The sequence below is a fragment of the Micrasema longulum genome, unplaced genomic scaffold, assembly GCF_059751315.1.
Source record: "Micrasema longulum isolate JH-2025_06_02 unplaced genomic scaffold, ASM5975131v1 h1tg000760l, whole genome shotgun sequence".
NCBI lineage: Eukaryota > Metazoa > Arthropoda > Insecta > Trichoptera > Brachycentridae > Micrasema > Micrasema longulum.
This window is the reverse complement of record NW_028277954.1, coordinates 32,215-59,961: the sequence shown is the minus strand read 5'-3', so window position 1 is coordinate 59,961 and position 27,747 is coordinate 32,215. Positions and strand designations below refer to the sequence as shown.

The 27,747-nt window shown below is 33.8% G+C and overlaps 1 protein-coding gene across 3 annotated transcripts in view; it reads left to right on the top strand.

The window, feature by feature from the left end:
* Pc (chromodomain protein polycomb) overlaps nt 1–20,690 on the top strand; it is a 61,574-nt gene extending 40,884 nt beyond the window's left edge. Inside the window, exons 3-4 of one of the 3 annotated variants that reach the window (XM_088230430.1) lie at nt 11,079–11,150; nt 18,541–20,690. In XM_088230430.1, coding sequence (XP_088086556.1) covers nt 11,079–11,150; nt 18,541–19,338 — 870 coding nt within the window. In that variant the 3' untranslated portion in view covers nt 19,339–20,690. Of the gene's footprint in view, nt 1–11,078; nt 11,151–17,086; nt 17,312–18,540 lie in introns of those variants that run through there. The other 2 variants (XM_088230432.1, XM_088230431.1) reach the window with 2 other exon arrangements.
* Nucleotides 20,691–27,747: the final 7,057 nt, after the last annotated feature.

Sequence of the window (27,747 nt, the reverse complement as noted above, 5' to 3'; positions counted from 1 at the left end):
TTTACTGCTTTGAACGACATCACTAGTTCTCCGAAATCAACCAATGATAGTAGTGTTGTGATTCATTTCCTCTTACCGGGAAGCCAACCCACCAATCAGAACAACTCGCCGATTACAACTTGTGACGTCACAGGCGGAGTAATTTCAAAACCACAAACCCTTAAAAAAATCATAGCGCTGATAAGATACATTACAATAAATACATATTTTTTTATTGGCTTAGTTTGATAGTCTATTAACAAATAAAATAATATAAAGTAGCCAATGAATTTGATTAAATTTCCGATATTTAATACCATATAATTTTGTAGCAACATCTTCTATGTAAATTAATTTTTAAAACATTCATAAAGTAATTTGTTTTAAATTATTATATAAAATTGTATAGGTATAAAAAAAAAATGGTTTCAATAACCTCGCTCAATACGATCGAATTTCCATTACTCCATTCCGAAACATCAAATGGCTAATCAGTAATAAAGGTCAATCCATCTCGATCGAAGACTAGAAAACAACTTTTGGAATTTTCTACTTCGTAGTTTTATATTATTATTCTCAATCTTATCAGCGTAATATCCCGGAGCGATAAGTAAGGCACGTTGCAAGCGAATGAAGTTGTTCAGTGGTTTTAAAAAAAAAAAACTTAATATACTATTAAAACTAAACCAAATAAAAATAAAAACACATTTATCGTATAATCAGTTTTATTTAAAAGGGTGTTTTCACACCAGAATGTTTTATAGTCTGGACTGGTACCTGAAACGTAAGACTGATCATTTTATCTTCATGTAACAAAAAAATATCATGAAACGCTGCGATTGGTGTACCAATGCAGTGCCCTATGCACAATTTTTTCGTGCGTCTTTGTAGTCTGTTTATGTCATTTTGATTTCATGTTCCCCATAGTAGTTGCATATCACATATTTTAGTTTTTACATAGGCTTCATACATTAATTTTTTTTCTTTTATTGGAACAAAGTTTTTGATTTAAAAAAAAAACTCGATAAAGTCGCCACTTTGCTAATTAAATTGTTGATATGAATTGTCCGTGTCAATTGTCTGTTGTTAGTGTTGTTAGTCCTAAGTATTTAACATGTTCAATTTTAGTTAGTCTTTCATTATTTATGTAAGCATCTACTTTGTGACATTTTTTTCTATATTCAAAATGGATAATATTGCATTTTTTTTCATTAAGTGTAAGTAAGTTTGTGTTTGTCCATTTAGTCAATATAGTAAGGTCTTCGTTTATGTCATTGTTTGTTTTTGTCTGTTTGATTTGTATAGAATAGTCCAATGTCGTCAGCATACATAATAATTTTTCTTTTAAAATTATACAGTGATAAGTCATTAATATATGAAATATATAATAGTAGACCCAAAATAGATCAGACCAAAATAGATTTTTTAAAATACACTATAAAAAACTTTGCCGTACAATTTAATCCTCTAATTTTTACCGCGCGCAAGAAAACATTTTATGCATCCAATCCGTAGGGCTGAAGTTCCCAATTAAAGCAAAAACTGTAATATATATTTTTTAAATTGACCTTTTGAATTCGTTTCATAATTTATTATGTATGTACAACAGGGCCTTCGTTGAATACAGTAATTATAATGCGTATAGAGTTTTTACCTCTTTAAACACAAACAATAGAAAATGACTTACAATGTCACGTCGTGTCTTCCACACAAGAGGTATTGTCAATTTTTAGGGCAGCACCTACGTTTATTTTCTAATGGGTGAAATTCACATTTGAACTGATTTTACGCGAATCAAAAAATATAAATAGTCCAAAATCAGAATAAATGTTGTGCCGAAATACTATCCAGTCAAAGAGATTTCGCTTAGCACAACCATAATAATATACCGTCTCTATTTGGTTTCTGAATGCAGTTATGTCACCCATGTCAATAATAATAAATCCTAAATTAATAAGGATCAACGTAGTTTGAATCTTGAACACTTTTACTCCGCGTGTGAATTTCCCTTCCTGGTTGTTGCTCGTTCTCGCCCTCCCCCCACCCCCCACGCCGCCCCGTGCGAGCCTTTGTAAAAGTCTTTCCAGAAACGCCGTCGGGTGAAAAATGCGCGGGAATTTCTCTTTTTTTCCATTTGTCGGACGGTTTCCTTTGTCGGGAATTCGGTCTCGGGTGGCAGCACACAACATACACTCATACTCGTATGTACAACACACACCATCGCATATTTTCGCCGGCTCTACGAGTTGTAATTAATCGCCATTTTGGACATGTCAAATTACCCCAATCTCTGTCCAGCCAGATTTTCTTTTCGCTCCTAAGATTCTTGTAATAATAACTTATGATCACCTCAATTCATCGTTTATTTTTAAGAATCGTTCTAAATTGATTCTCTCACCCCCGCTTATTTATAGGATGGGTTTTTGCTGTGCTCAATGTGCGAACGCATCAAACCAATATGTACAAAAAATAAATGTTTTTTCGGGAGTTTCTTGGTAAATGAAATCACATAAATAAAGATTCCAGCTCTTTTGCTTCGCAAAAATTGACAATAAATATTGCATGATGGTAATATATAGTGTGTGTGGTGATCGCTTAAACACAGCACATCAAATTCTAAAAACGGTTTTCCGTCTCTGTTGAGTAATCTGTCAATCTTGAACTCTAGCTGGCGAAGATTAGGCAGAAAATCTCGAGATAGACGAATTTATTTAGGAACGTAATTTTAAGACGTTTTTTTAGAAACCTGATGTTGATTGTTGATATAACGTAATAATATTGTTAGTTGTCAGAAGTCGGGTCGTCTCAAAATATCTCGTTTTGTCAACGTTGAATCTGCCCCATTATCTGTCATGGCGCCGAAAACATCCACGAACTGCTTATGAATACGCCCAATTTTCAATACCAAAAACTGCCCCGTGTAAAACAGCAAATAAAATGTCACAATAATTATTGTACAAGAAACCGCACTAGATCTTGCGCAAGATCTTGAAACGTTTCTAACCCATGTAATCGAGCTTTACTTTTCCACATAAATAAGTACAGAAAACCAAGTCAAATTTAGTCGAAACGTATGTTTTAATCTTTCTCAGGGAAAATAGAAACATAGCATAATTAGCACGTACATTATTGCTTTTAAAATTAGATTTATTTATTTATTGATTTACTTAACGGCTGTTTATTACACATTATTTGATACATAAGATCTAAGTATTAGAAATATCACAACATTTCTACATGCCTAAATAAATATCTCCATCAATATTTTACCTTATTGTAAAAAAGGTACCCATAAAAATTGGAATTTTTTCTAATGCGAATGAACATTTAGTTGAAGCTATTTCAAGGTCCTACATAATGTGTTTTAAGGTTCCCGGCGCTCTAGAAGTGGAGTTTGTTGACAGAAACCTGTTATTTTGAGTAATTCTAAGTTATAGCTCGTACCGTGCATTGTGCATACGAATAGCTTATTTCGACAGGAGCTAAATGGGTAACATAATTAAACGGGTCTTGTTTTCGCGGAAGCGTTCAACCAATTAAATTTAGGGGATTACCGAGAACTCGGTAGAGTAATAACCTCTGAGAAAGGCTATTGCCAAACTAATAATAATCATTTGTAAAATATCTGCTTATTTACTTACACATCGGTAATAGCAACAGTTGATTCATCAACAATTCATATACATAAGGTTTTAATGTAGGAAATCTTACAGTTTTTGATTTTTTACTTGAATCTACTTGTGTTTTTTGCCACCCGAACTTACGAAAATTGTGTAGTTCGGGGCCATTTTCAACGAGTTGTAAATAACTTACTATTAGAAAATGGTAATCGAGTTGTGGTTACAGGGGTTCGAACCTCGGACTTCTGACGCGGGCCCACAACACGGTTTATATGTGCGTAACAGAAAGTTTTCTAATAAATATTGTGATGCGCGTTCTAACACAAATATACATCGTACGATTTATTGGTTCACCGACAGGCACTAAAACATTAAATGGGCTTAAATATTTTTTAAATTAACTAAATCTGCCATTTATGCTATGATTAATTTTGCAAATTTCTATTTTTATTAAACGTAAAACAAATCAGTAAAAAAAAGTACTGAATTAAAATATCTTAATGAACACACTTGTTTTAATATTTCAGTTTTTTTCTTCTTTAAAGTAGGTACCTATTTACGAATAATTATTATTACCATCCAGATAAACCTCCCACTCAAAAACCAGCAAGAGCGCATTTAATTTTTTTGTTTCCTTTCTTTTGAATTTTTAGAACGCCATATTTAAGGTTTTACATTACAAAACTAGACTGAAAGAAAATAGAACAATAATAGTAATATGGCCGCCACACGCATAAATCAAAGTGGCATTGAAATGTTCCAAATAATGATTAGAAGATAATGTTCTTACCGCCATGCCCCGTCTCCCGCCAGTAGAAAATAGCAGCTGTGAGGGAGTCAGAAGATGTACAAAGGAGCGGAGAAAGTTTCGCATCCACTAACAATAGAGGATTATTTGCATACGGGATCGGATGCCAGCCAGATGTATTGAAGCTCGGCTTGTCTGAAGCTCACATACACCCATTATGCCGCGCCGAATAGACTGAACATAAGATGATCTCAATATCTCAATGCTTGAGAGTATATGCAAGCTATTAGAATTTTAGAATGAGGAAGATCAGTGGATTTTCAACATATACATCGATAATTGTATGAAAGAACTGAAAGATTTAAGAATGGGAGCAAAAATGAGTGGTATAACTGTTAACTGTCTTCTGTATGCGGATGATGCCGCGCCTCTTGCTAGCAGCAAAGAAGACCTGCAATTCTTGGTAACAAAAGTCTACGATGTATGCAAGAAAAGCGATTTGCTTGTGAATGTTGACAAATCGAAAGTGATGGTTTTTTAAAGGGATGAAAATATAAGTAATTGTGAGATCAGTGTGAACGGAGATATTCTGAATCAGGTAGAAGAATTTGTGTATCTGGGAAGTATGTTTACTAGGAAAGACCGAGAAAAATATTGAAAGGAGGGTGAGTGCCGGGAACAGGGTGAACGGTGCACTGAAATCTACTTTGGCTCTAATGTATGGGCGTGATGGTTTGTTTGTTTGTTGTTTGTTGCAGTGGTTTTAAAAAAACTTTCTTATTGGACTATCAAACTAAGCCTAGATTTATTTTATTTTATTTTTATTTACTGTATTTACATCTCTGTTTTTTTTTTAATTTTGTGTTTTTGAAATTACTCCTCCCATGGGATCCCAAATTACTCCCCTCGTCATGACGTTTAGAGTGAGAATCCCGTACCTGTCAAAATTAGCTAAACGTTGAAATACATGTAACTACGTTAAAATTTATTGGTTATTGTTCACTTGCAACTGTAACGTTTCAAAATTACTATTTTTTTTATCCATTTTCGTTTACTAGGATGATCGTGAGATGATGATGATGATAATTTCACATTAATTAAAACATTTTTCTGGACAATGTATATATTTTTTTACTGGACAAATTGCAATATAAGTGTATAATGATGATTTTTTTAATGAAATTTTGATTGTAGAACACTATTATGAAGTAAGTGTGTCTATTTTGATCTATTTGATGTCTAAACCATATTATGATCACTATGCACTAAAGCATTTTAGATCCACCTGTATCTAATCTTTATATTACGACATTATGCACCAAAGCATTTTAGATCCATCTGCATCTAATATCTATATTACGATCACTATGCACTAAAGCATTTTAGATCCACGTGTATCTAATCTTTATATTACGACACTATGCACCAAAGCATTTTAGATCCATCTGCATCTAATCTTTATATTACGACACTATGCACCAAAGCATTTTAGATCCATCTGCATCTAATATCTATATTACGATCACTATGCACTAAAGCATTTTAGATCCACCTGTATCTAATCTTTGACACCTGGGTACGTATTTCGCTGGAAAATTAAAATTTATCTTCAATTTTGTCTACAAAGAAAAATTAAATTTTCTGTATAAAAAATAAAATATGTTTACAGTTTTTTTTTCTAAACATGTTCAATTTCCGGCTACCGACGAAGATACTTTGAATTTTCATACAAATATATACACTTACGTACATAAATATCGATATTAGTTTGTACCGTCTCAGTATATACCGATGAAGATAGCCGTCATAATCGCGGCCCTGTTCGTGACACCGGTAAACAGATATATTCCGCGGAAGCTGTTCCGCGTGCGGTAGAAGTCCGTCTACCTTAAATACAACCAAATGCGTTATAAAGTGCTTAATTTTATGACGGTCCATTAAAATCCGGTTTTGTTATTACCTTTGTATAATTTATTGCACGTTGGCTACGCCCATTTCTAAGGCCCGAGATTCGCGAGCTCTTGGCGAACGTCCAATGGCTGGGTCTTCGGTATATTGACTATCCGGTACCCGCACTATTAATAGTGACCGTTAAACATTGGAATATTCATCGATGTACAGCGCCCTTTGTGATTTCATAGAAACAATGGCGTTCAATAAATTACTCTACCTATTGATGATATCTACGGTGACTAATCTTTACACTAATGTATTTATTTATTATCTTACGGTGATTATAAAGCATGTACGAACAGCATAATACACATATTGTTTAAAAAGAAAACAGTCACGACCCTTATGTGTGGGAACAAAATATGGAATTAGAAATACAAGGACGAAAGTAGGCTGAATGCTGCCGAAATGCAATCTCTCAGCTCTCAAAGGCAAAATGGTGAATGTTGTACAGTGTGTAAAGTGGTCACTTAAACTAACCAATGACAAATTAAAACCCCCCTTGTTTAGACTTCCATACTTCCCTCTCTAAATGCCCCTATATAAATTCTCTATAAGTTCAAACAAACAAACCATCACGCGGTTTCCCTGTAGGGGTAAGGCAGGAGAGGATAGAACGCCACATCACTCTGTATTTGCAAACATACCTCGCATTCTCTAAATTCATACATCTTCGCGTGCACGCGCGCAGATTATTCCGACTTTTGACTTGTCCATCTTCAGGTATTTGTTGAATTTGGTCGTGCCATGTCTTTCTCGTTTTGTGCATCCATCAACATTCGCATCGTAAATCCCTTTAGCCATTATTTCGCTGTCCATTCGCTCTACATGTCCAAACCAACGCAGCACTCCTTTCTTGATTTTGTCGATAATGCTTGTCTCAGTCTTACATAATGCACGGATCTCGACATTATTTGTTAATAGTTTTATCACACATTCGCCCGAGAAATCGCATTTCGACATTATTTCGCCTACTTTCGTCCTTGTTTATCCAATTACACACCCCTCTCATACATACTGCCCTGCTAAGCCTAAAAGTCGTAACTGAAAAAAAAAATCGTTTAGTAAACTTTAATATTTTTTTTCATGAAACTCATTTTTTTAATGAATTTCGTTTTTAAATTTGAAAATGGAGTAAATCTTTCATTTTTTCGGACTGCCATCCCTTCCACAAACCCCTACTCTCCTACCCAGCCGTTTCCTATGTCCGCGTCCGGTGCGTATCGCTTCGTTGATCAAATATGTTTTTATCTCATTTTTTTTGTAGGGGAGATGCGGGGGTTTTATGGAAGGAATGCTAGTGCGAGAAATGAAAGATTTACTTCATTTTCAAATTATTTAAAAAAATAGTTTTTGGAAAAATTTCATTAGGACGTTTTTTAAAGTTTAACCTGAGGAAAGTTTCGCTGTCTGTCTCGAAACACTGTATTTGTGAGTTCGCAGGCCCTTGTTTCGCCTCCCCTGGGGCTGCTGTCACGTGTTCGACAGACTTTTCCAAGATGACCATACTAAACGCGAGTTTGCTACCCTCTCCTCGCTCCCCTCACCCGACTCGGGTCCCGCAATAATACAACGCTTTTGTTCCGTTTTCTCCCGTCCATTCACAAAGTGCCCGCTCGTTGTAACTTAAGCCATTTTTTGTTGCCTTTTCTACTTCTCTTTCTTGGGAAATGGCAATCTTAACCGGTAAGCCATTTAAATTGGCAAACATGTTCTCCTACGTTATTATTATGCACTGTGTTCATTTATAATATTCTTTTGTACATTATAGGCCTCGATTGATGCGTCACCATAGTCGAAATTGTGAAGCGTGGACTTGGAAAACCGGGGATGAAAGTAGTCTGAATGCTGTCGAGATGCGATTTCTCGGGCGAATGTGAAGAACACGTGACTTACCTAAGACTCACAATGGACAGACAATTTTAGTGGACAAAACACATAGACGGACTCACTAAAGTAATGGCATCACTACATAGCCTCTTCTATAAAATTAAAGATTTTATACCAAGAAAGGAAAAAATTATGATGTACGAAGCCTATGTCAAAAGTAAATTGAGTTACATGATCGCCTTCTGGGGAACTGGTAACGAGACAGACATAACAAGAATACAAAGACAACAAAATAAAATTCTTAAACTAACATAAAACCTACCCTACCTGACCTCTACGACTGAACTGTACAAAAAAACACACCAGTTTGACATAAACTACACTGTAACAAAATAACACTGGGAAACATACAAGACGACGACATAATATTAGTCAAAAATGCTGACATACACAAATATATCACCAGACAACAACAACACTATCATATTGAAAAAGCAAAGACAAACACAGGACAGTAAAAAATAGTACATAATGAACACTACAACGACTTACCTTACTACTTGAAAACTTTTACTGGAGACAAATTTAAAATCAAACTGAAAAAGCACATGATGACTGAACTAACTAGACTAGACGAGACATAAAATGACTAGACAATATTAAATTTCTAATGTAACCCTAACGGGTTTTTTAAAATTGTAAATAAATAAAAATAACTACGTACGATTTTTTTTTAGTAAAACTTTATTAGCATGAAAACATTTTTTCTTTTCTTTTCTTTTCTTATTCTTTAAATTTAAATTTATCTTGTTTCTATTTACTTTATTTTTATAATTGTAAATAAGTATATGTATTTTTATTTTATTTTCAACTTCTAAGTCCCTAACATTTCTTAATTGTTAAATTACTTTTATTTTGATACCGATAATGAACTTAATCAATAGCTTACACCACTGCCGAAAAATTATATTGACTGTTTTCATAATTTTCGTTTATTTATATATTACTATTTTCTGTATACAATATATGTAAAAACTGTTGTTTTTTTTTCCCATATAAAAATAAATAAAACTATACATAAAATAAAAAATAGAACACCTCAGGTTGAACTTGCCAAAAAAGAGTCTTACTCTTGTGTTTGGCAAGTATACAAAATTATATAAAAAGGAAACAAAAATGCAAAACAAAATAATAAATATATAAACAATTTAAATAATCGAATACCTAAAAAAAACATTAATGCTTTTTACTTCTTTTTTACACATTAGATTGAAGATTTTAATATCTACAAACACGCACAGCGCAAAGATCCATATTTCTCTGAAAACCGCACGTAAGCCGTTTAGAAAGAGTTCAGTGACATCACACGTATATATTATGTAAAGACAGCTATAATAGTTCTACACAGGCAGCGCTATTTTATACCAACAAATCTGGTATAATTATTTTATTCACTCGCCCATTCAGAGACTACATAAACTTGGCAATGACTGATACCTTTCGCTGTTCAATATAATCATTTCGCCTCTAAAATACTCCGTTGATATTTAAACTTGGTCATTAAAGTCTTTATAAATTTATTTAAACAACTATCTTTTGTAGTTTCAAATTTGAGATGCATTATTTAGGTCTTTCAAATACAATAAAATCTCAAAAACGACAATTTTGGCAGTTACAGTAAATTAATAAATTTTGTATTGACTATACTATATTTTCATAACCTTCAATTGAACGTAGTTATGCAGAAAGCAGCCAGTCCACAATTTTGAAAAAGTGCGATATTAATGTCATCAGGTGCAGTAAGGTCAGTTCTATGTTCTGCTAAAAACAGCCAGACCGCTTTCATACAAAAAACTGTATTGATCACCTTCTGAAAATGGTGTCGATTGCAAAAACGACATTTTTCAATTTGCTAAAAACACCCGCAGCATTAGAAAAATCTTACGGTTCTTTGAAAATCATTGAAACTGGTCAAATACATAATTAGATTCTTGTTTGTCATATAAAAAAAAACTAATGTTTTCATTGTTTATCATTTCTTAAAGTCAAAAACATTCCAACGGTTTTGTAGACTTGATTATTCAGTCTTTCCACAAAAGCGCTATTATCTCAGTTTCACTTTTCTATGGCTGGCTGCTTTCTGCAAAACTACGTTCAATTGATCATTTTTGCCAAATTAATTTTACTGTAGCATTGTCTCAATTATTGTATTAATTCCGAAGTGATAATTAATAGCGTAACACTTGTACGCATTTCGATTTTTTGATTGAAAGTACTTCGCGTGATATAAGAGAATAAGCTATTCCCGTGTAATGAATGCCACAGGTAATGACTCGCTGTGCCGTAGATTGATTTATATCCCACGATACAATGATCTCGCTAAAAAGCAATGCGAAGTATTGCGTTTCCTTATTTACAATGAGCACCGAGCCGTCGGTATTTTATCGATCATTTGCGGTATATGCGTTATCGATTTATTCGAAACGATATTGTATTTTGCGTACTGAGCGAATAAAAATAAAATTAACCGAAAAAACGAAAACAAAAAAACACGTTCCTTTAGTAATTGGTTAACTTAAAAAAAAAAAAATTCATACTTCTTTACATATCTTCGTCTTATCAGAGATGGATAAATTTTTCGGGATTATTCCCTTATGGAAGTTTGGTCAATTACATGGTTTACAATCTGAAGTTACAGCTTTACGTAATATGCGCCATTAAATTAATTATAATGAGTACAGTTAAACAGATCTTAAACAATAATTTACATTTTGAATTCGATCTATTTATTGATAGTATATGGAATTAGAAGTTGTTTAAATGTTCATAATTTCACGTAGATAATCATTTAATATTTTTATTATTTCGTTTTTCAAACTGTTAACATTGTTATTTGTTAAAAAAAATTGATTGAGTGGGTACTGTTATGACAATTTTTTTATTTGTAGGTATATATCGACGCTGGAAAGAAAAAAGTTACCAAGCGACATGTATCAACTTTACAGAAGAGCCAATTAAAGGTTTTTATTTTTTTAATTAATAAAGAATCTCGTATTTTAAATTTTTATTCAACTTGTTTAGGAATCACGTCAAAATAATTCATATGTACCTATGTGATTTCTTAAATAAACAAAAAAAGCAAAAAACTTTAAAGTGGCTACATGTCGCTTGGTAACTTTATCCTTTCCAGCGTGAATGCGATTATAGATTATAGTTGTACCGTATGGATTAAATGTACCATTCTGCCTATGTTATTATTTTTACATATTGTTTGAAATGTTTATTAAAAGAATACACATGTGATTTAAAGTTGATAGGTTATTTTAGCGTGTCAAATCGAAAATGGTACCAGTTTTATAGACTCAGAGGTTCTATTCAGAAGTCTATTTTGCTTGTTATGTTAAATCTACATACTTTTTACATTTGGTATGATACATTTCCATCTTAGTACATATGTATATGGGATTCGCTGCATTAAAAAAAAAACACAAATTCTTCAGAATAGACCTTTGATAAATATCTCGATCTGCCTCGAGATTTGACTACTTCAACTTGAAGTGGTGTACTGTATAAATATATCATCATCCCTAGGTAATCATTTACTTGAAATAACTTATGTACTAACCGTTTTGTGAACATCAGCGTCCTCACTTCCCGGTAGCTATACCTCCGACACTCGTCCGCGCGTGCGCACGGGCCCGACTAGGCTCGCGCTCGCGAACCTTCGGGGCGGGAAGCCACCCACGCGGCCTACCCGCCTCGCCCGGGGAGGATCACCCCACCCGCCCGCGGACACGAATGCGGGGAAATTATTAATTAACCCCATCGGGGGATTTAAATTTCCTAATTTGGAAGGTGTCGACGGGGAAAATACTTTCCGCGCTGAGCAATACGCCGGGAATCCAATTTATTAAGTAAACTGGTTATAACGCCAAATTTCAATAGTACATAAGCATGTCGATACGAGAGATTTCAATGCATCTGCTTAGGAAATATCACTTTGAGACGGCTCATTGAATTGCTGCTTATTTAATCAGTATAATAACTTACAAATCAAATAATATCACTGCGAAAAGCGGGCTGGAAACCTGTAAAGCTGACATTTTACAAGTGAGGCAAAGACAAATATTAACCCGTTTTATAGTAAAAAATAATAAACCTTCGCTTCGTAAAGCTATGTGTTATATTTATTTCCGCTTTTTTGCTTCATTTTAAAGGGAAAACCTTGTAGGAATATTATGGTTTTTCCTATTTTGTGGATTTAAGTATAACAGGTCTTTCATTTATAGAATAAATCACAATGAACTTCCACTATCCAAATATTAACGTGTTTTTAATGTCATGCAAAATTTAAAAAGTAGGTAGGTGAGTCAAGTTGTGACTAATTCGATGAACTATATATTTTTTGGTTAAAGGGATCAAACACAATATTGTAATAAGTTTCTTTTAAGTATTACAAAAAAGTCATTTTGATGGTATGTAATATGATTTCGATGACTTTTCAATTAAGGAAAAAGAGGCAATAATATAACGACTTTGTCCAAATTTTTGTAGACACGGATTGGATTTCAGTCCCTGGGAGTTGTTGAGATTAGCAGAAGGAAATATGGAAGTTTAAATTTAAAAAAATAAATAATTCAGTCGGATGAATCTCGCCCACGTCAATAAAGGTTTCAGATCTTACTTCACAAAAGTCAACAGATAGAAAAGTTGAGGAAATGTGGTTGTTTAAACATTAGCGGAATGACCGTTGTTGCAAAGAGGACACACAAACCAGCCAATGACAGCGAGCCCTGTAAATGTCTAGACTTTCATATCCCTTCTTCATCTTTAAAAAAAGTCATTTGTAACGATGACTGAGGCCCGTAATTCACGCTATTATTTTTAATGAGGGTTTTTTTATGACGGATTTCTGATAACTATGCTATGACGTCACGAATTGAATGTGCACTTCCAAACCTGTAATAAAATTGTTATTCCTGTCATTACTTTATTTTTCCTGTAAAAGGAATCAGGTTTACGATTGAGGTCCGAAACTGGTATCCGGTCAAACGACTCTTCGGTTATATGGTGATCAAATCTTGTTAGGGATTTCTTATTACTTATTACCGTCGCAACAGGATCTCGACGAGGAGACGGGAGACATCACTTAGATTATGCTTGTTAGATCGCGAAATTCACAATCGATATTAAACTTGGACTTTGTCCGTAAATAAATAAATAAATAAATAAATAAATAAATAAATAAACTGTACATACATATTGTAAAATTCTATTTGTTACATTAAAACTTTAACGAGTAATTTGGAATAAGAAAATTTATATTTAAATAAATATTATTATGAATTATCTTTGTATTTCTCTTTATAATATAAATTTAATGGAAAGAAAAAATATTTATTAAAATAAAGTTTGGAGCTCTCTTTTTATGACATATTGAATGTAGTATTTTTTCTGAAAATTTAGGTTTAGGTTACAAACTGATATCGTTTTCCTTTTTATGACTTGTTACCATTTTCTCTTTTATATTCGTCGATAAAATTCCACATGAATATACATATTTAATAATTACACCAAATTTATAGATTTTTTATATTTCTTATATTAAACAAGCTGTTCACGTGTACTATAGACATTTGTTTATTCAGATTTATTCCCAAGAGATTATTCGCATAAGTTGTTTAAGGATTGTAAAATGTGAATATTAAAAAAAAATGGCCAGATTGACGAACAAAAAAATTTAAAACTAATTTTCGTGCAATTTTGTTCGCACAGCAGAGCACATTTCGACGAAGTAATTACACGCGGAACTATTTTATAATTTTTTGAACCCGGGACCTCTTTAATCGTAACCCAACGCTTTTAGCTTTTGTGTGGCTATGATACATAAAATACTTTACATAAATACATTATTGTCTTATTTTTTAAACAGTTGTATGTATGTGTAATTTTTTCGTTTTTAAATATGTTTTTTTTAAATATCACCCCCTTTTGCTTAATATAACACGACGTTCAAAACCCGTTTCTAGAGGGATTTTTAGCACTGTCTTTTAAAAGTGAACCTGCAATTTTTGTTACACTTTTTTCTGCACCTCACACTAATTCAATCTGCTGTTATTTGCTCGCGATTTTCTAAAGGATTTTATTCCCACGTCTCGTTAGCGTAACCGTAATACGGCGATCCCAAAAGCAATAAAAATTAGCACAAGGCAATAAAGTTGCTATTCAAATTTAACCACATTTTAATTGAGCCAATCGACGCACGACGAGTTTTTTGTCTTGGCCGATGTAGGTAACCCCCTTGTTTGCGCCGCAGTGAGCACTTCCTGGTGATATAATAAATTGTTCGCTAATAACGCACCCCTCTCCCGTGGATGTTTGGCGTTTGGCCCGAGGTAGTGTGGTATAAAAAAATACTCGTACATGGTTAAGTGCCACATAATACACTAGTATCGCTATAATAATTAGCGTGAACATTGTGAATTCGTAATTACTTTACATCGGTAATATCAATTGCCTAAATGAACCACCGAATTTGCTAATGTTCTTTTTGTTTATGTGATATAGAATATAAATAGCGTAGTAATCGTTCGATCTAATTTATTCGTCGATCATTTCTGAAAATCTGAAAGATTTTAAATAGAAAAACTTATCGTGTCAAACGAACAAATGAACTTGAGTCATTTTTATCTTAGGTTCTTAAAAAAGTTGATAGTAAAAATTAAAATTAATTAATTATGTAATTCGCTAATTTTATAACGAGTGAGTCTGAAAAATGGTCGTAAAGAGAGAAAAATCTCGCGGGGTTTTTCTGAGGGATTTCGGAAAAAATACTGTAAGATGTGAAGGTGTGGTAATTTAACATGTCACGTGTTAAGGGGATAGATTTAGCACGATAGCGTGCTAAAGTGAAATAAAATGCATAGTAATAATTGCCAAACACCACTACACCCTACGGAACAGCGTGAACAAAACAGTGCACACAGCCTTTTATTTGGCAGCTGCACTTATTGTAATACGATGTGCATTGTGGCGGTATGGGGAAGCCCTGCATGTACATGTACACTGTAGGTGTGGGAGTGTGGGATACCCGCGTGCCAGTGTTAGTTAGGGTGCCGGAGCGGCACATATTACACATACACACACCCAGCACCCAACTTATACCTGGTAACATGCAACGTATATAAATACTTAGGTATATGCATTTTTAGGGGTGACCACGATGCCTTCATTTAAAACCATTTTTTTTTTAATAATTCAAAATTAGGGAACCGTACAGTATTCAAAAATACGGAATTGTTGAAAGGTATCATCTTGTTAAAATATCTCCAGTTTTTATTTTTAAATGTCTGTATTCTGGGAAAGGAAAAATAAATACCTCAGCACGGTGTTTGTTGTCCGGGGTAAATAATTGTTTGTTTTGAATATTTACTAAGTTTTTCCCTCTTCCTGAGAAACCCATTTTGATGTTAATTTATGTTTCTACAACTTCCGCAAAACATTTCGTATTGTATTCAACACTACCTTGGAATAGGATGAAAATACTCTCTCTCCCCCCTTGAAAACGATCTCCGCTCAATCAGTGCGTGGGGCATTGAAATTGAAACAAAAATACATCGTGATATCGATTATTGAATTCGCAAAGGTAACATGAAATATAGCTTAAGTAAAATCATGGAGTCAAGCCGGGTGTCTCGCTAATAAAAATTCTGACCATTCGAAGCATTACTATCGGAGCCGTTAGCGGAGGATATGATTTATAATGTGTTGTGTTCAATACCCACTGTCTTAATAAAAAAGTGCAATTCCTGGCTCGATACAGGGTTCGATACCTAGTGAGGCAGGTAATTGGAAATAAGTTAAATAAAGATAAGACAAATATAATAAAATGTAAAAATCACCGCGAGACAGTTGTGCGGTAATACGAGTACTTGAAAAAATACTAGGCACTCATTATTTTGAAAGGTATTTAGTTCACAATAGGTACAGAAAATAACTAATTGGCTTGATTCAGAATAACACAATAGACGGTTTGTCTTTTTTTGCTCTTTATTTCTTGCCATAAAATTAAATGCAATTTTCCACTCCTACTTTCCTTCATTCATCCTTCACCACTCCTCGTCAATTTCCTTCTTATCCTTCCCACTATCTCATTGTTTTGTCCATATTTCTTTTATTTTACGTATAGTACATTTATTCTTTATAAAGTTTAAACCGTCGTCGCTTTATTTTTAAGCCAATTATTTAAGCGAATACATTTTATTGGATGGCAGGCTCTACGATTTTTATATGTACGTTTCTTATAGTTTCTATTTAAAATCATTTAACTTGTACATCCGTTTTTATTCTAAATAAAAAAAAAATGATAACCTAATTAGGTACTTGCTTTGTAAGTAATCCCGTGAATTTATCTCTCACAAGACTGTGCTAAAAAACCCTCCACAAACGGCACTGTAACGTCCTGTTGCATAAGCAAAAAAGAGATATTTTTTAACACGTGTATTTTAAAACGAAAATTTAATATATTTACATACTGTTAAGTAAAATAATTTTAAGCCTGATCCGACTTCATTATCTTATAAAATAAGAGATATATATTTCAAGTCTTGTGTTATATGTAGGCTCACGATAGCCACATATAAGTTAACATGATAAATACAGCCTTTAGTGGGTATGTAAAAAAACGTCTCGGCCGTTATGTTAAGCGGCGTCGTTACTATTCACCCGGCGCTCGTCTGCTTATTTACCCTCGCTACCCTTCCGATGCGGGGTCCCGCTGTTTCCCTAATAGAGCGCACCCTATCTCGGTACCGTGTTCCCATACATACATAGTCCGTGTACTGTCATTATGTACTGCAATTTTGTGTAAAAAAAACCCAACCGACCCTTCGCACCGGTCCGTGTAGCGAGGCAAGTCAGTCAGAAACTTCAGTCAGCTCTCATACGGCGACGGGGAACATTGCACCGCGTCAGACAAGTTCAAGTCACTCGATTCAACAATCAACTGGACTTTCTTTCTTTTCGCGCAAGTAACCTTCTCGGTGTAAACCCGCTCGTGAATTATCGCGTAATCTAGTTTCTCCTAATTCGTGAATAAATTTAATGTTATTAGTTTTTTTAATGTTTAACGTTTCAAAGTTTATTGTGTGATTATGAATTTCTAATGCCGTTTATTAAAAACGTAAGTTGTTTTTTTTGTTTGTGTTTTGAATAAAGTTTATTGATAAAATAAAATTTTACTTAACAGTTGTATATATTATATTTATAATTAAAACTTTACATTTCTTTATATTGTAACACTCGTTTGTACGGTATCGTTCATTTTTTAAATAAATCTAAACTTCATAATAAATTATATTCCATTTAGGATGTGAATCCTGGTATTTTATTACGCGAAACGTTATTCTTAAAATTGTTTATATTTTTTTCTAACTCTTCCGATTACTCGAACAGTTAATTTGAACGCTCGCGAAATTGTATTATTAAACTTTCGTATAATATGTTTGTGACTGAAAAGTTTTGCAAAGAGCCCCGAAACTTTCTGTCCTCAAATTCCCAGAACACAGTGCAGGTAGGTGGCGGGAGGGGCGGTATTTGCCTTACTGCGTAGGTAAATATAATTTACTGTAGGTACCTGAACTTACTACATTGAGTGAATAGTCTGGAATGTAGTTGACTATGCATTATTTTAATAGTCAAATAAAACCAAGGTTTCGGAAACTTTACCATCTACTCCCTCTCGTTCAATCGACTGTTGTTATTGTTATTTCAAAAGCGTTAAGGTGAATGATCAATTATCTCTACAGATACCTACGTATATATTTTAATTAAATTATGTTAAGAAAACACCAGTCTTTACAAAAAAAACAATATTTACGAATTTTTAATGGGTACATGTATAGGGCTAATATATATGTAAAAAAAAGGTATCACTGCATTTCTTATCTGAAAAAGTATCATAATACTGAAAATGAAATGGTTTCATAAAACCATTTCATTTTCAATTTATTATTATTTTTCACACCCATTAACATGTATCGTGCTAACCCACCCGGCCCGGTAAAATTACAGCGGGTTGATACATATTTATTATTTTCTTTTTTCGTTTTATTTCTTTAGTTTCTAGTCGCTTGTGAAAATTTTACTAAAGGAAATCGAGTGGAGATTAGTCGGCCTCATGGTGTACCGGTTCGTGCGTTTACCTGCCGATTAATAAATAAAATAATAAAAAATATATACCATACGATAAAAGTCGATCCATCGTATGTTTTTTTATCGGGCCGTGTGAATTTTTGCTGCGGTGTGAAAACGGCTTTATTTTAGAATCCATCAATCTGTCGTAAAACTGAATCCATCTCTTCAGCTTCGGTAATGTCGCGCGATGATTAATTGTTTTGTGTTTTTTTTCAGAACAAAGTGGAGTACTTCGTGAAATGGAACGGCTGGAGCCCCAAGCACAACACGTGGGAGCCGGAGGAGAACATCCTGGACGCGCGCCTCATACATAGCTTCGAGCAGTACGCCAGGCGCGGCGAGGGGGGCGGCGGGCGCAGGGGGCCGCGCCGCCGCTCGCCGCCCTCGCCCTCCTCCTCCTCCTCGTCCGAGGACCGGCCCATCCTGCACGCCGGCGCCAAGCGCAAGGCCGAGGTGCTGTCCGAGGAGTCCGGCAAGATCGGCGTCACCATCACCACGTCCCCGCCCGCGCTGAAGGTGCCCCGCCTCGCCACCCCGCCGCCGCTCAACAACAACCGCGCGCCGGCGGCCGACGGCCGACGCGGGCCCGCGCTGCCGCCCGCGCTGCCCGCCGCGCGCAAGCCCGAGGGGCCCCCGGGCGGCGCGGCCCCGCGCTCGGGCGCGCCGCGGCCCCCGCACTCGCCGGAGGCCGACACGCAGACGCCCGCCTCGCGGCCGCAGTCCTCCGGGCCGGCGGACCCGCCGCCGGGCGCGCCCCCGCCGGCCACGCCCGCGCCCGCGCCCGCGCCCGCGCCCAGCCCGGCGCCCGCGCCGCCGCCGCCGCCCGCGCCGGAGCCGCCGCCGCCGCCCCCGCGCCGCCCCGCCGCCTGGTGGGTGGCGCGCAGCAGCCTGGCCAGCCAGATCTTCATCACGGACGTGACGGTCAACCTGGAGACGGTGACCATCCGGGAGTGCAAGACGGAGTGCGGCTTCTTCAGGCCGCGGGAACAGCGGAGGGTGGCTGACGTCACGTGACACTTCCCCTTCTCCCCCTCAACCCTGTGGTGAGGCCCCGATAAATCTCGTCATATTTGTAAATAACTGCTCTCGTGTTTTTATCAATTTATAGATTTATGAGAAATAAACAAAATGTTATGTATAATAAATTATCAATTTGTATAAATTAAAAAATGAAAAATGTACAAAAATTAGTAAAAATTGTATGTAGGTTTGCAATTTTTTCGAATTACAAAATGTAGCTATAATAATAATATTATATTTTTCTTTAATTATTTTGGCAAGGTGAATTTTATATTGTACCTAATTATTCATATTTCATTATTTTATAATCCAATAAAATTTCCCATATTACATTCCCTTTTCTAATGCATCAGAATAATAATTATGTCAAAATTTCATTGTCGGCTTTAAATTTAAATATAATATAATATCAACATTATCTGCCAGTCTTTTTTAATTTTGTTTATCACACATTTATGTGTTTGCATTTTTAGATATTTATACATTTTATTCTTTTATTAAAAAAAAAAGTCTGTTAGTTCTGTACACATTATGAGCCATATAATCACTTTTTTCATCAATTTAAAGTTTAAAATAAATTAATGTACATACAAATTGTGTACATTCTACAAAATGGTCTTACAACACGGTTTTATTTGTACAGACTTAATTTTATATAGATTTTGTTTTTTTTTTGCACCACAACAGGCCAGAAAATTACAGCACAAAACACACAGGCTTGAGAAAAATCATATTTAATTTTGGTGTTCTCACCTAGAATCAAACCCGGCACCTACGTGTGTGAGCCAAGCGTTTTAGCCATTGCACCACGGAGGCCCCTTTGTTAGACCACGTCGTTGTTAATTTGCAGCTTTTAAAAGCTTCTTGTTTAAACAGGACACTTCTTTTCAAAATGCCAAATTCACAGAAAGAAAACATATTCTCATCTGAAATTATTATTAATTGTATCCATAAAGTATTTATTTCAACTATTGCAACTTCACTGAAAAGTTTTTATATTCCATTCTTAGATTGTAAAGATGTTATTAATTTATTTAGAATTTTATATAATTTGATTATTGTCTAATTGTAAATATATTAGTCTATGAAATGATATTCGTTCCTCATGTTTTCTGTTCCAAGTGAAGTAATTATTGTAGAACAGTACAGTCACTATTAATGTCTAATGTCCAGTACCTTCGTCTATCCCTGTCTGTTCTAGTGAGTCTTATAATATGAAGTATAATTATTTAATTTTATTATTAAAATTCATTATTTTGTAAATATTGTAAACTGTAAGTTCGTTATCGAGACCAATCCCAACTATGTAAATTATTTTACGTATATAATATGTAAATAAATAAAAAAGTCAGTAGTAAAATAAGTGTTTTTATTACAGCGTTTTACCTAAAGAACAAAAATATTTTCTATCCTGATACCCTTAAGGGGGTTAAAATCCAGTCCTTGTTTACAAACGTTAAGACAGATAAGAAAGATGAATAAAAATTATCAAGTCAGATGAATCTCACCTGCATCAATAACGGTTTTATCTCTTTAATTTCACAAAAATCAACATGGATGAATTTAAGAAATGCGAATGTTAAAACATGGGGAAAATTGTGAATGTTACACGGTGTGTAATGTGGCCACCCAAACCAGCCAATGATAGGCCATAAGTCCTGTATTTACTTTGCCTAGACTTTCATATTCCATTCTGAGGACGGAGAAAGATTTCTATGGGTAGGTATTCCATTATTACATAATCTCATTTTAAGACCAAAAAATATGAATTGATATAATATAGAAAATAGAAATGCCGAGTTTACGAATATAAATATTATTTTTAAGGGAAACAAAAGAGTGTATAGTTGGCCCAACAATAAGGATTACAGCTTTTATGGTGTGAGACTCTACCCATATACAAAGAACGCCTACTTGTTAGATAGGAAAGCTGCGCAGAAAAGCTTTCCTTGTCTTGGTGTTAGTCAGGGAAACTTTAAAATTATTATTATATTTAACTAGTTTCTCTAATAAAATTCTATGGTTGACTGTACATCAAAGGATTTTTTTTTAGATCTATAAAAATAGCTGCAGTGCAAAAGCCTTTATCTAAATAGCTGCAAATGGATGAGACATATTTTAAAGCTGCAACTTTTGTAATGGCTGGAGCCCCAAGCACAACACGCGGGAGCCGGAGGAGAACATCCAGGACGCGCGCCTCATACATAGCTTCGAGCAGTACGCCAAGAGGGGCGAGGAGGGCGGCGGGCGCAGGCGCAGGGGGCCGCGCCGCCACCCATATTCATAAAGAATGTCATTTGCAATTATCTAGATACTTTTTGAGTTTAAGAACATATTTAAATCATTTAGAACGGGCTGATAATGGATAATTTTTGTCACTTTTCCTATAATTGTCTTTGTAAATTGATTTGATTTTTGGTATCATCTTTCATTTATCTGGAAAAACACCCTGTGAAAAACCAGCCCATCCTTGGATTTAGGAAAACAAAGTGCATAATGGTAAAATATATGTATATTTGCATAAACTATAAATGCCAGAGGATTACACATGGAAATAAAATACTATAATAAGAAATCTTAATATTTACAAAACTAATTAATGCTTTATACATTTCTTAAAAAAATATGAAATAACATTTTAAAAATTACATAAAAATGGTCAAAATATAAAATTGTATGTTTTTAGTTAATCTGTCATTGATAGAAAGGTGAAGAAAAAAAAGTTTGCTATTTTTGATGTTATAAAAAAAACCTAACAGTCTTTATTCAATTACGCTACAGAAAGATCATTAAGTAAAATATTATACTGGAATGAATGCAGTTATTTAAAAATATGAACAGAGACAGAAGTAATAGTTGTTAGGAAAGTAAATTAATTTGTGCTCAGATAACTACAGAAGGAATTGAGCATCAGATGGTCAATTTTAGTTTTCGTTAGTAAAAAAATACATTTAATATAAGTTGCCGTGGACGGTTTTGTTCCAATACTTTGGAAATTGCCTTTAGAAAACAATATCTATTTATTATAATTTGCAATATTATAATCATTATGCAACAGGGAACAGCAACATATTCCTTTTGATATTTACTATACACAAAACTAATCCGTCAATTTGGATGAATAACAAAATCAAAGCTGTCTTTCGATTCGAAAAAATGTTTTTACATTTAACACAGGGGACTTGATTTTCCTCCTTCATAATAATCAATATATTTGTGAAGACATCAAATCAAATACAACAGAAATTAAATGGTGATTTTTTACTTATTAGCTAAAAAAGATTACGTGCAGATTACAGGAATGCAATTATAGAAATATCATTACAAACTTTTACCTCAGAGTCAAACCAAAAGAGTCCTGACAATATTTTACACAAGGAACATATCAACACACAGGGGATATCAATTAATCTAGAATTATGTCGGTTTTTCAGCACTTTATACCACTATATTATTACATTTTTATGTTGCAAATCTATTTATCAAATTTGTACTGTGTAAGAGATTTACCAGCAACACAGAGATCACATTTATATAAACATAGCAAAATTAAAAATACTTATACTATGGAGTCCACAGTAAGTTTTATTAGTGCGAACATTATGTCGATTGCATCTCTACGGGTTGCTGGCATATGTGGCCTAATATTGAGACAACATCGAGGCAATGCAAATCAAAAACATCCAAAATTTATTTTTAGCCCATTGGAAAATCAGTAAATGTAACGCGGAAGCTTTAGCACCATTTTTATAAATCACTTTACAATAACAACAATATAACATACATTTCGCACCCCTAGAAGTACACTGTCGTAATTCTAAATTTGACAGTTTTGAGTTACGAATGCAGTTTTACCATATTTTTTCCTCTTAGGAAAACACTCAGATATCTACGATTTTTTTAAGAAATATACTACAGACTTTTAGTATTCTTTTATATCAATTGAGTAAAACATTGAGAAGAACACTGCAGCAATAATGATGCTACAGTGTTCTCCCCATATTTTAACAGTCAAATGAGCAAATATCACAAAAAATCTGGGCATTATAATATCAATGGTACATTAATTTTGGTTTCAAGCATTAATATTTTTTTTGCTCTCATGTAAAATGCCCGATTACCAGTGTACTTCTGGGGGTGCGATTTGCAATTTCTTATATTATAACAAGCAAAATAGATAAACTATGCTCTTTTATGGACTAGGGTTAGTACAAATATGAAGTTACTGGATTATTATTCAATAAATATCACTAGAATATAACTAGAAACCTATACTATCGACATCCTCCATTTCTACTTTTAAATCAGATTCAGAAATATTGATGACCTTTAGCATATTACGAGTATGATAGTTTAAATTGAATGTTTTAAATGAAAAGTTGATATTTAAATAATGTTCTGTAACGATATCCCACTTCAAAAAATTAGATCATTCATTTGCTATGGATTGCTATAATTTACTCCAAAAATGATGTCACCTAAATGTCCGAGAGAGAGATGTTTCGGCTAAGTTTTTTTGAAAAATGATAAATTCTAAAATTTGGGAAAATGAATAATATTCATCAGCCTTAATCAATTAACGAATCTCTAAATCGAAATAGCTTTTATTATTCTTATTTAGTTTAATTACTTTAGCAGATCATTATGTCAAGTTTTTACTGAGTAAACAAGATGCCATTTTAGGATTTTACACTTAGAATTTGAAGAAATAATAAAAAGGGGGAAAAGGGAAACTAATCTAAAGTCATGTTTCTTACATACTAAATAAATTAATAGATGGAATTCTTGGAATTCCCCTAGATTTTGTTTACAAAAAAAAACATTTTTATTCTCCATTTTACAGAATAAGAATCATGATTCTGAATAAAATAATGTTGGGCTCCTTTTAATGCGAGTGAATAAAATAAAAACTAGAAGCTCTCAAGCTGATCCATGAACACTGATACAAAGGTTTGAAAAATGACGCCCTATCAGCAAGTCACAGCAATCTGCTATCACAATAGAAAACTCGGAGGCAAAAACAAATTTGTACGAACTAATCTCAACCGAATGAAAATGTTTGACAAAGTTGGAATATCAATTTTTAAATCTAGATTTTTCAAGATGCATAAAGTTTATAAATGTTTCAATAACAGATAATTTAGAGCAAAGGATTTTGTTTTTTCATTTTTATGTAAAGCGAGCCAAAAATAAAGTTGCAATGTTTTCAACAATTAATGTATCACATTTGCAACTACTCACTTGACAAGACTTTAAAGGCAACAAATTTAACATCAATTTTTTTTGTATTTAATTCCAAAATTAATAATTTATACATTAGGTATACATGCATTACAAAAGGTTGAAACATGAATTAAAAAAGAAAAATTATGACAATAACATATGTTTATTGAATTGACAACTACCGTGAGCTATGTTGTACATATAGACCCCGTAGAAATTAGACATAAGTCTACCTAATTATCTATAATATGAAGACTGTTGCATATGTACACATATTTTTTTTATTTAAAAAGAAGCTCATTATTCATTATTGCACAATAAAATATATATATGGATAGCAAAATGATTATCAAACAGAACTTTTATTAATTTAATTATAAATCGAATTGAAACATTACTATTGACAAATTATTACATGATATGCTTAGACAGCTCATTTGAGTTTCAAGCAAATGCTACCAAAGGCTTCCATTAGGTTTACGAAATATCTGCGGTAGAACTCCGTTTATCCAAACTTCAGTCATCTGGATTTCCAAATATCCAGATTATATCTTCTCCCGTCGAGCGGGACCACGCCGCTCCTAAAAGTGTTTCTTCATCGAAGCAATTAACTTTGCTGGACATGTTTAAGTAAGTTTTTAAAGTGATTCCGATTCGCTGTATTATTTCAAAAGCAATAAAAAGGTGATCTAAAGAATACATTTTGGGTTGTCTTTCAAAACACTGGCCTAACTCAATGGTTAATCCAATTATCTAGATTTCTGCATATCCGGATAACATCTGGCACTCATTAATCCGGATAATTTGAGATTTACTGTATTGCATAAAGAGCAATTTTACTAATCTCAGAATTACTTTCTTTGTCAAAATTACTTCTTAAATATGTCAAAAAGTCAGGAGACATATTATGGTAATCATATATATACAGGTGTTCTTTAAACCCTGTCACATCCGAAATCACGATGATCAGTATGGGCAAGAAGACATATTATCATATTTAAAAAATATTTAGAAGGAAGAAATATTTTAAAATAAAATATTAAAAAAAAACAAATGGTTGCTTACTTCTGCAGGGGAGAAGCGAGGGGGTCGCGACTGTGCGGTTGACAGTGTATCAGGCTCCCCTCTTCTCGTTTCTCCCCTACAGGAGTAAGCAACCATTTGTTTTTTATTTATCTTTTATTTTTTAAGATTTTAGTCATTCTAAAAATTTATTTTAATGTGCCAATATGTCTACTTGCTTATACTGATCATGTGATGTGACAGGGTTTAAAGAACACCCTGTATATATGTAGGATTATGTATTTGAATGTACCAAATGCTATATTTTATTTCTTACTTTATCTATGTACCATACTTGTAAAAGCCCTCCGGGCGTTTATGTGATTTAAATAAATAAATAAATAATGACAAGCAGAAAAAAGTATTGTTTATTTGTAAAAGGTATGAAAAATGATTATTCTGTTTTGTAATTAACTGTCAAACTGGTAGGCATATATCAAAGTAGAAATTTGAATTAGGTTTTTCTCAAATTAATTGAAACTATAAACAAAGAAAATACTTGGCACACACAACTAAATTAAAATAACGTGATAATTAATATGTGTGCATCAGCTGCTTAGAAATTTTGTTGACTCAATACTAACAAAAATGTGAGGCGTATTGTTAGCGGCAGTCATTTGTTGATATTACAAATTAAATACAACTAGAGATGAAAATTGTGAAGATCTTAATAAAATCTGTTGCCTACACATATAACTCGATGATTTTCAAGCTGTCATTTGTCGCATGTATAATGGAATGTTAGTTAAACTAGTTATTCTCGATCAAGATGACAAGATGAATATTTTCAAAGATGTCAGACAGCTCAATGAGTCGATTAATTAATGAAATATACTTTATTGTATTGAACTGCATGTGCGATATTTTTTATAATGATAATTTTCAACAATGAACAAATTGATTCAAAATGCCTGTAATAAACGCCGCAGTGAGACTTAATTTTGGAATCTCTAAGTTCAGTTGATCACTCCACTACTTTGGGAATTATACTGGCTACGTTTTCCACAGAAGGCGAAAACAAAATCTATCGGCTTTCCGTTCGACACTGCACAACTCTGCTTCGTAATACAGTCGAATTTGGTTATTGCGAGGAAAATGGGACCAACTGAATTTGCTCGTTATACCAGAAGAAGGTTTTTAAAATCCAATCGCCATGGCATATTGTCACTATTGAAAATTATAAAAAATGTTTACAAACATACCACTTTCAAAATTTAAATTGCAGTTAAATAAACATTTTTTTTTTCACAATGTTAACACTGTGGATAAGAATACAGAAAACTTTTTACACACTTACTATCTCGCAATGTTCTATTTTACAAATAATTACCACTTTTCCACAAATTGAATCACTTCCGCTTGTTAGTAATCATGTTTACAATTATTCAAGGATTAGGTTTTAACTTATCAGACATCACCCATAGTAATGTTTATTATGCATTGACCATAGAACATAAAAAATAATAAAAACATTGTAAAAACTCCCGAAACAAGGATGTCATTTATAAACTACAAAATAAGTTTTAAATTTGAATAAGGTGCCGAGCCCGTACTTACTAAGTTCACAAAGCTTAGATTTTTAGCTCGCAATTTCAACCATATGTGCGATACTTTGTCAATGTTGTCGGCAAAAACACCAATCAGGTACTTAGACACTTACATAGTGTCATAAACGTAAACCGATCCTAATGCCCAGAGCATCAGTACTAAGTTAGTCCCCCTTTTGGATTTTATTACTTAGGTTCTTATTTCGAAAACCCTTTGAAAAGTTTTTGCTGAACTGTCGACAATATTTTTGTTCGGTATGCCCGAGAAGCTCGTTATAAAAGTGAATGAATGTATGGAGAAAACCACAAACTAAAATTTTAACTAATGTTTCCTCATCATATCTGAGATCGTTATAACCATGTTCGACTGTATTTAAAAGAACTAACTAGCTGATAGACGACTAACGCTTAGGTCAGCTACATCTACCTGTAAATTTAGTGAACGTGCATTTGTGGTCGCAGGGCCTTATGGCATGAAATGCTCTCCCAGCAAAGGTGTGAAACCGTGAGAGAAAAGTGGTGTTTCGGAAAATATTTAAAACCTACCTGTTATCTAAATCATTTGAATAAA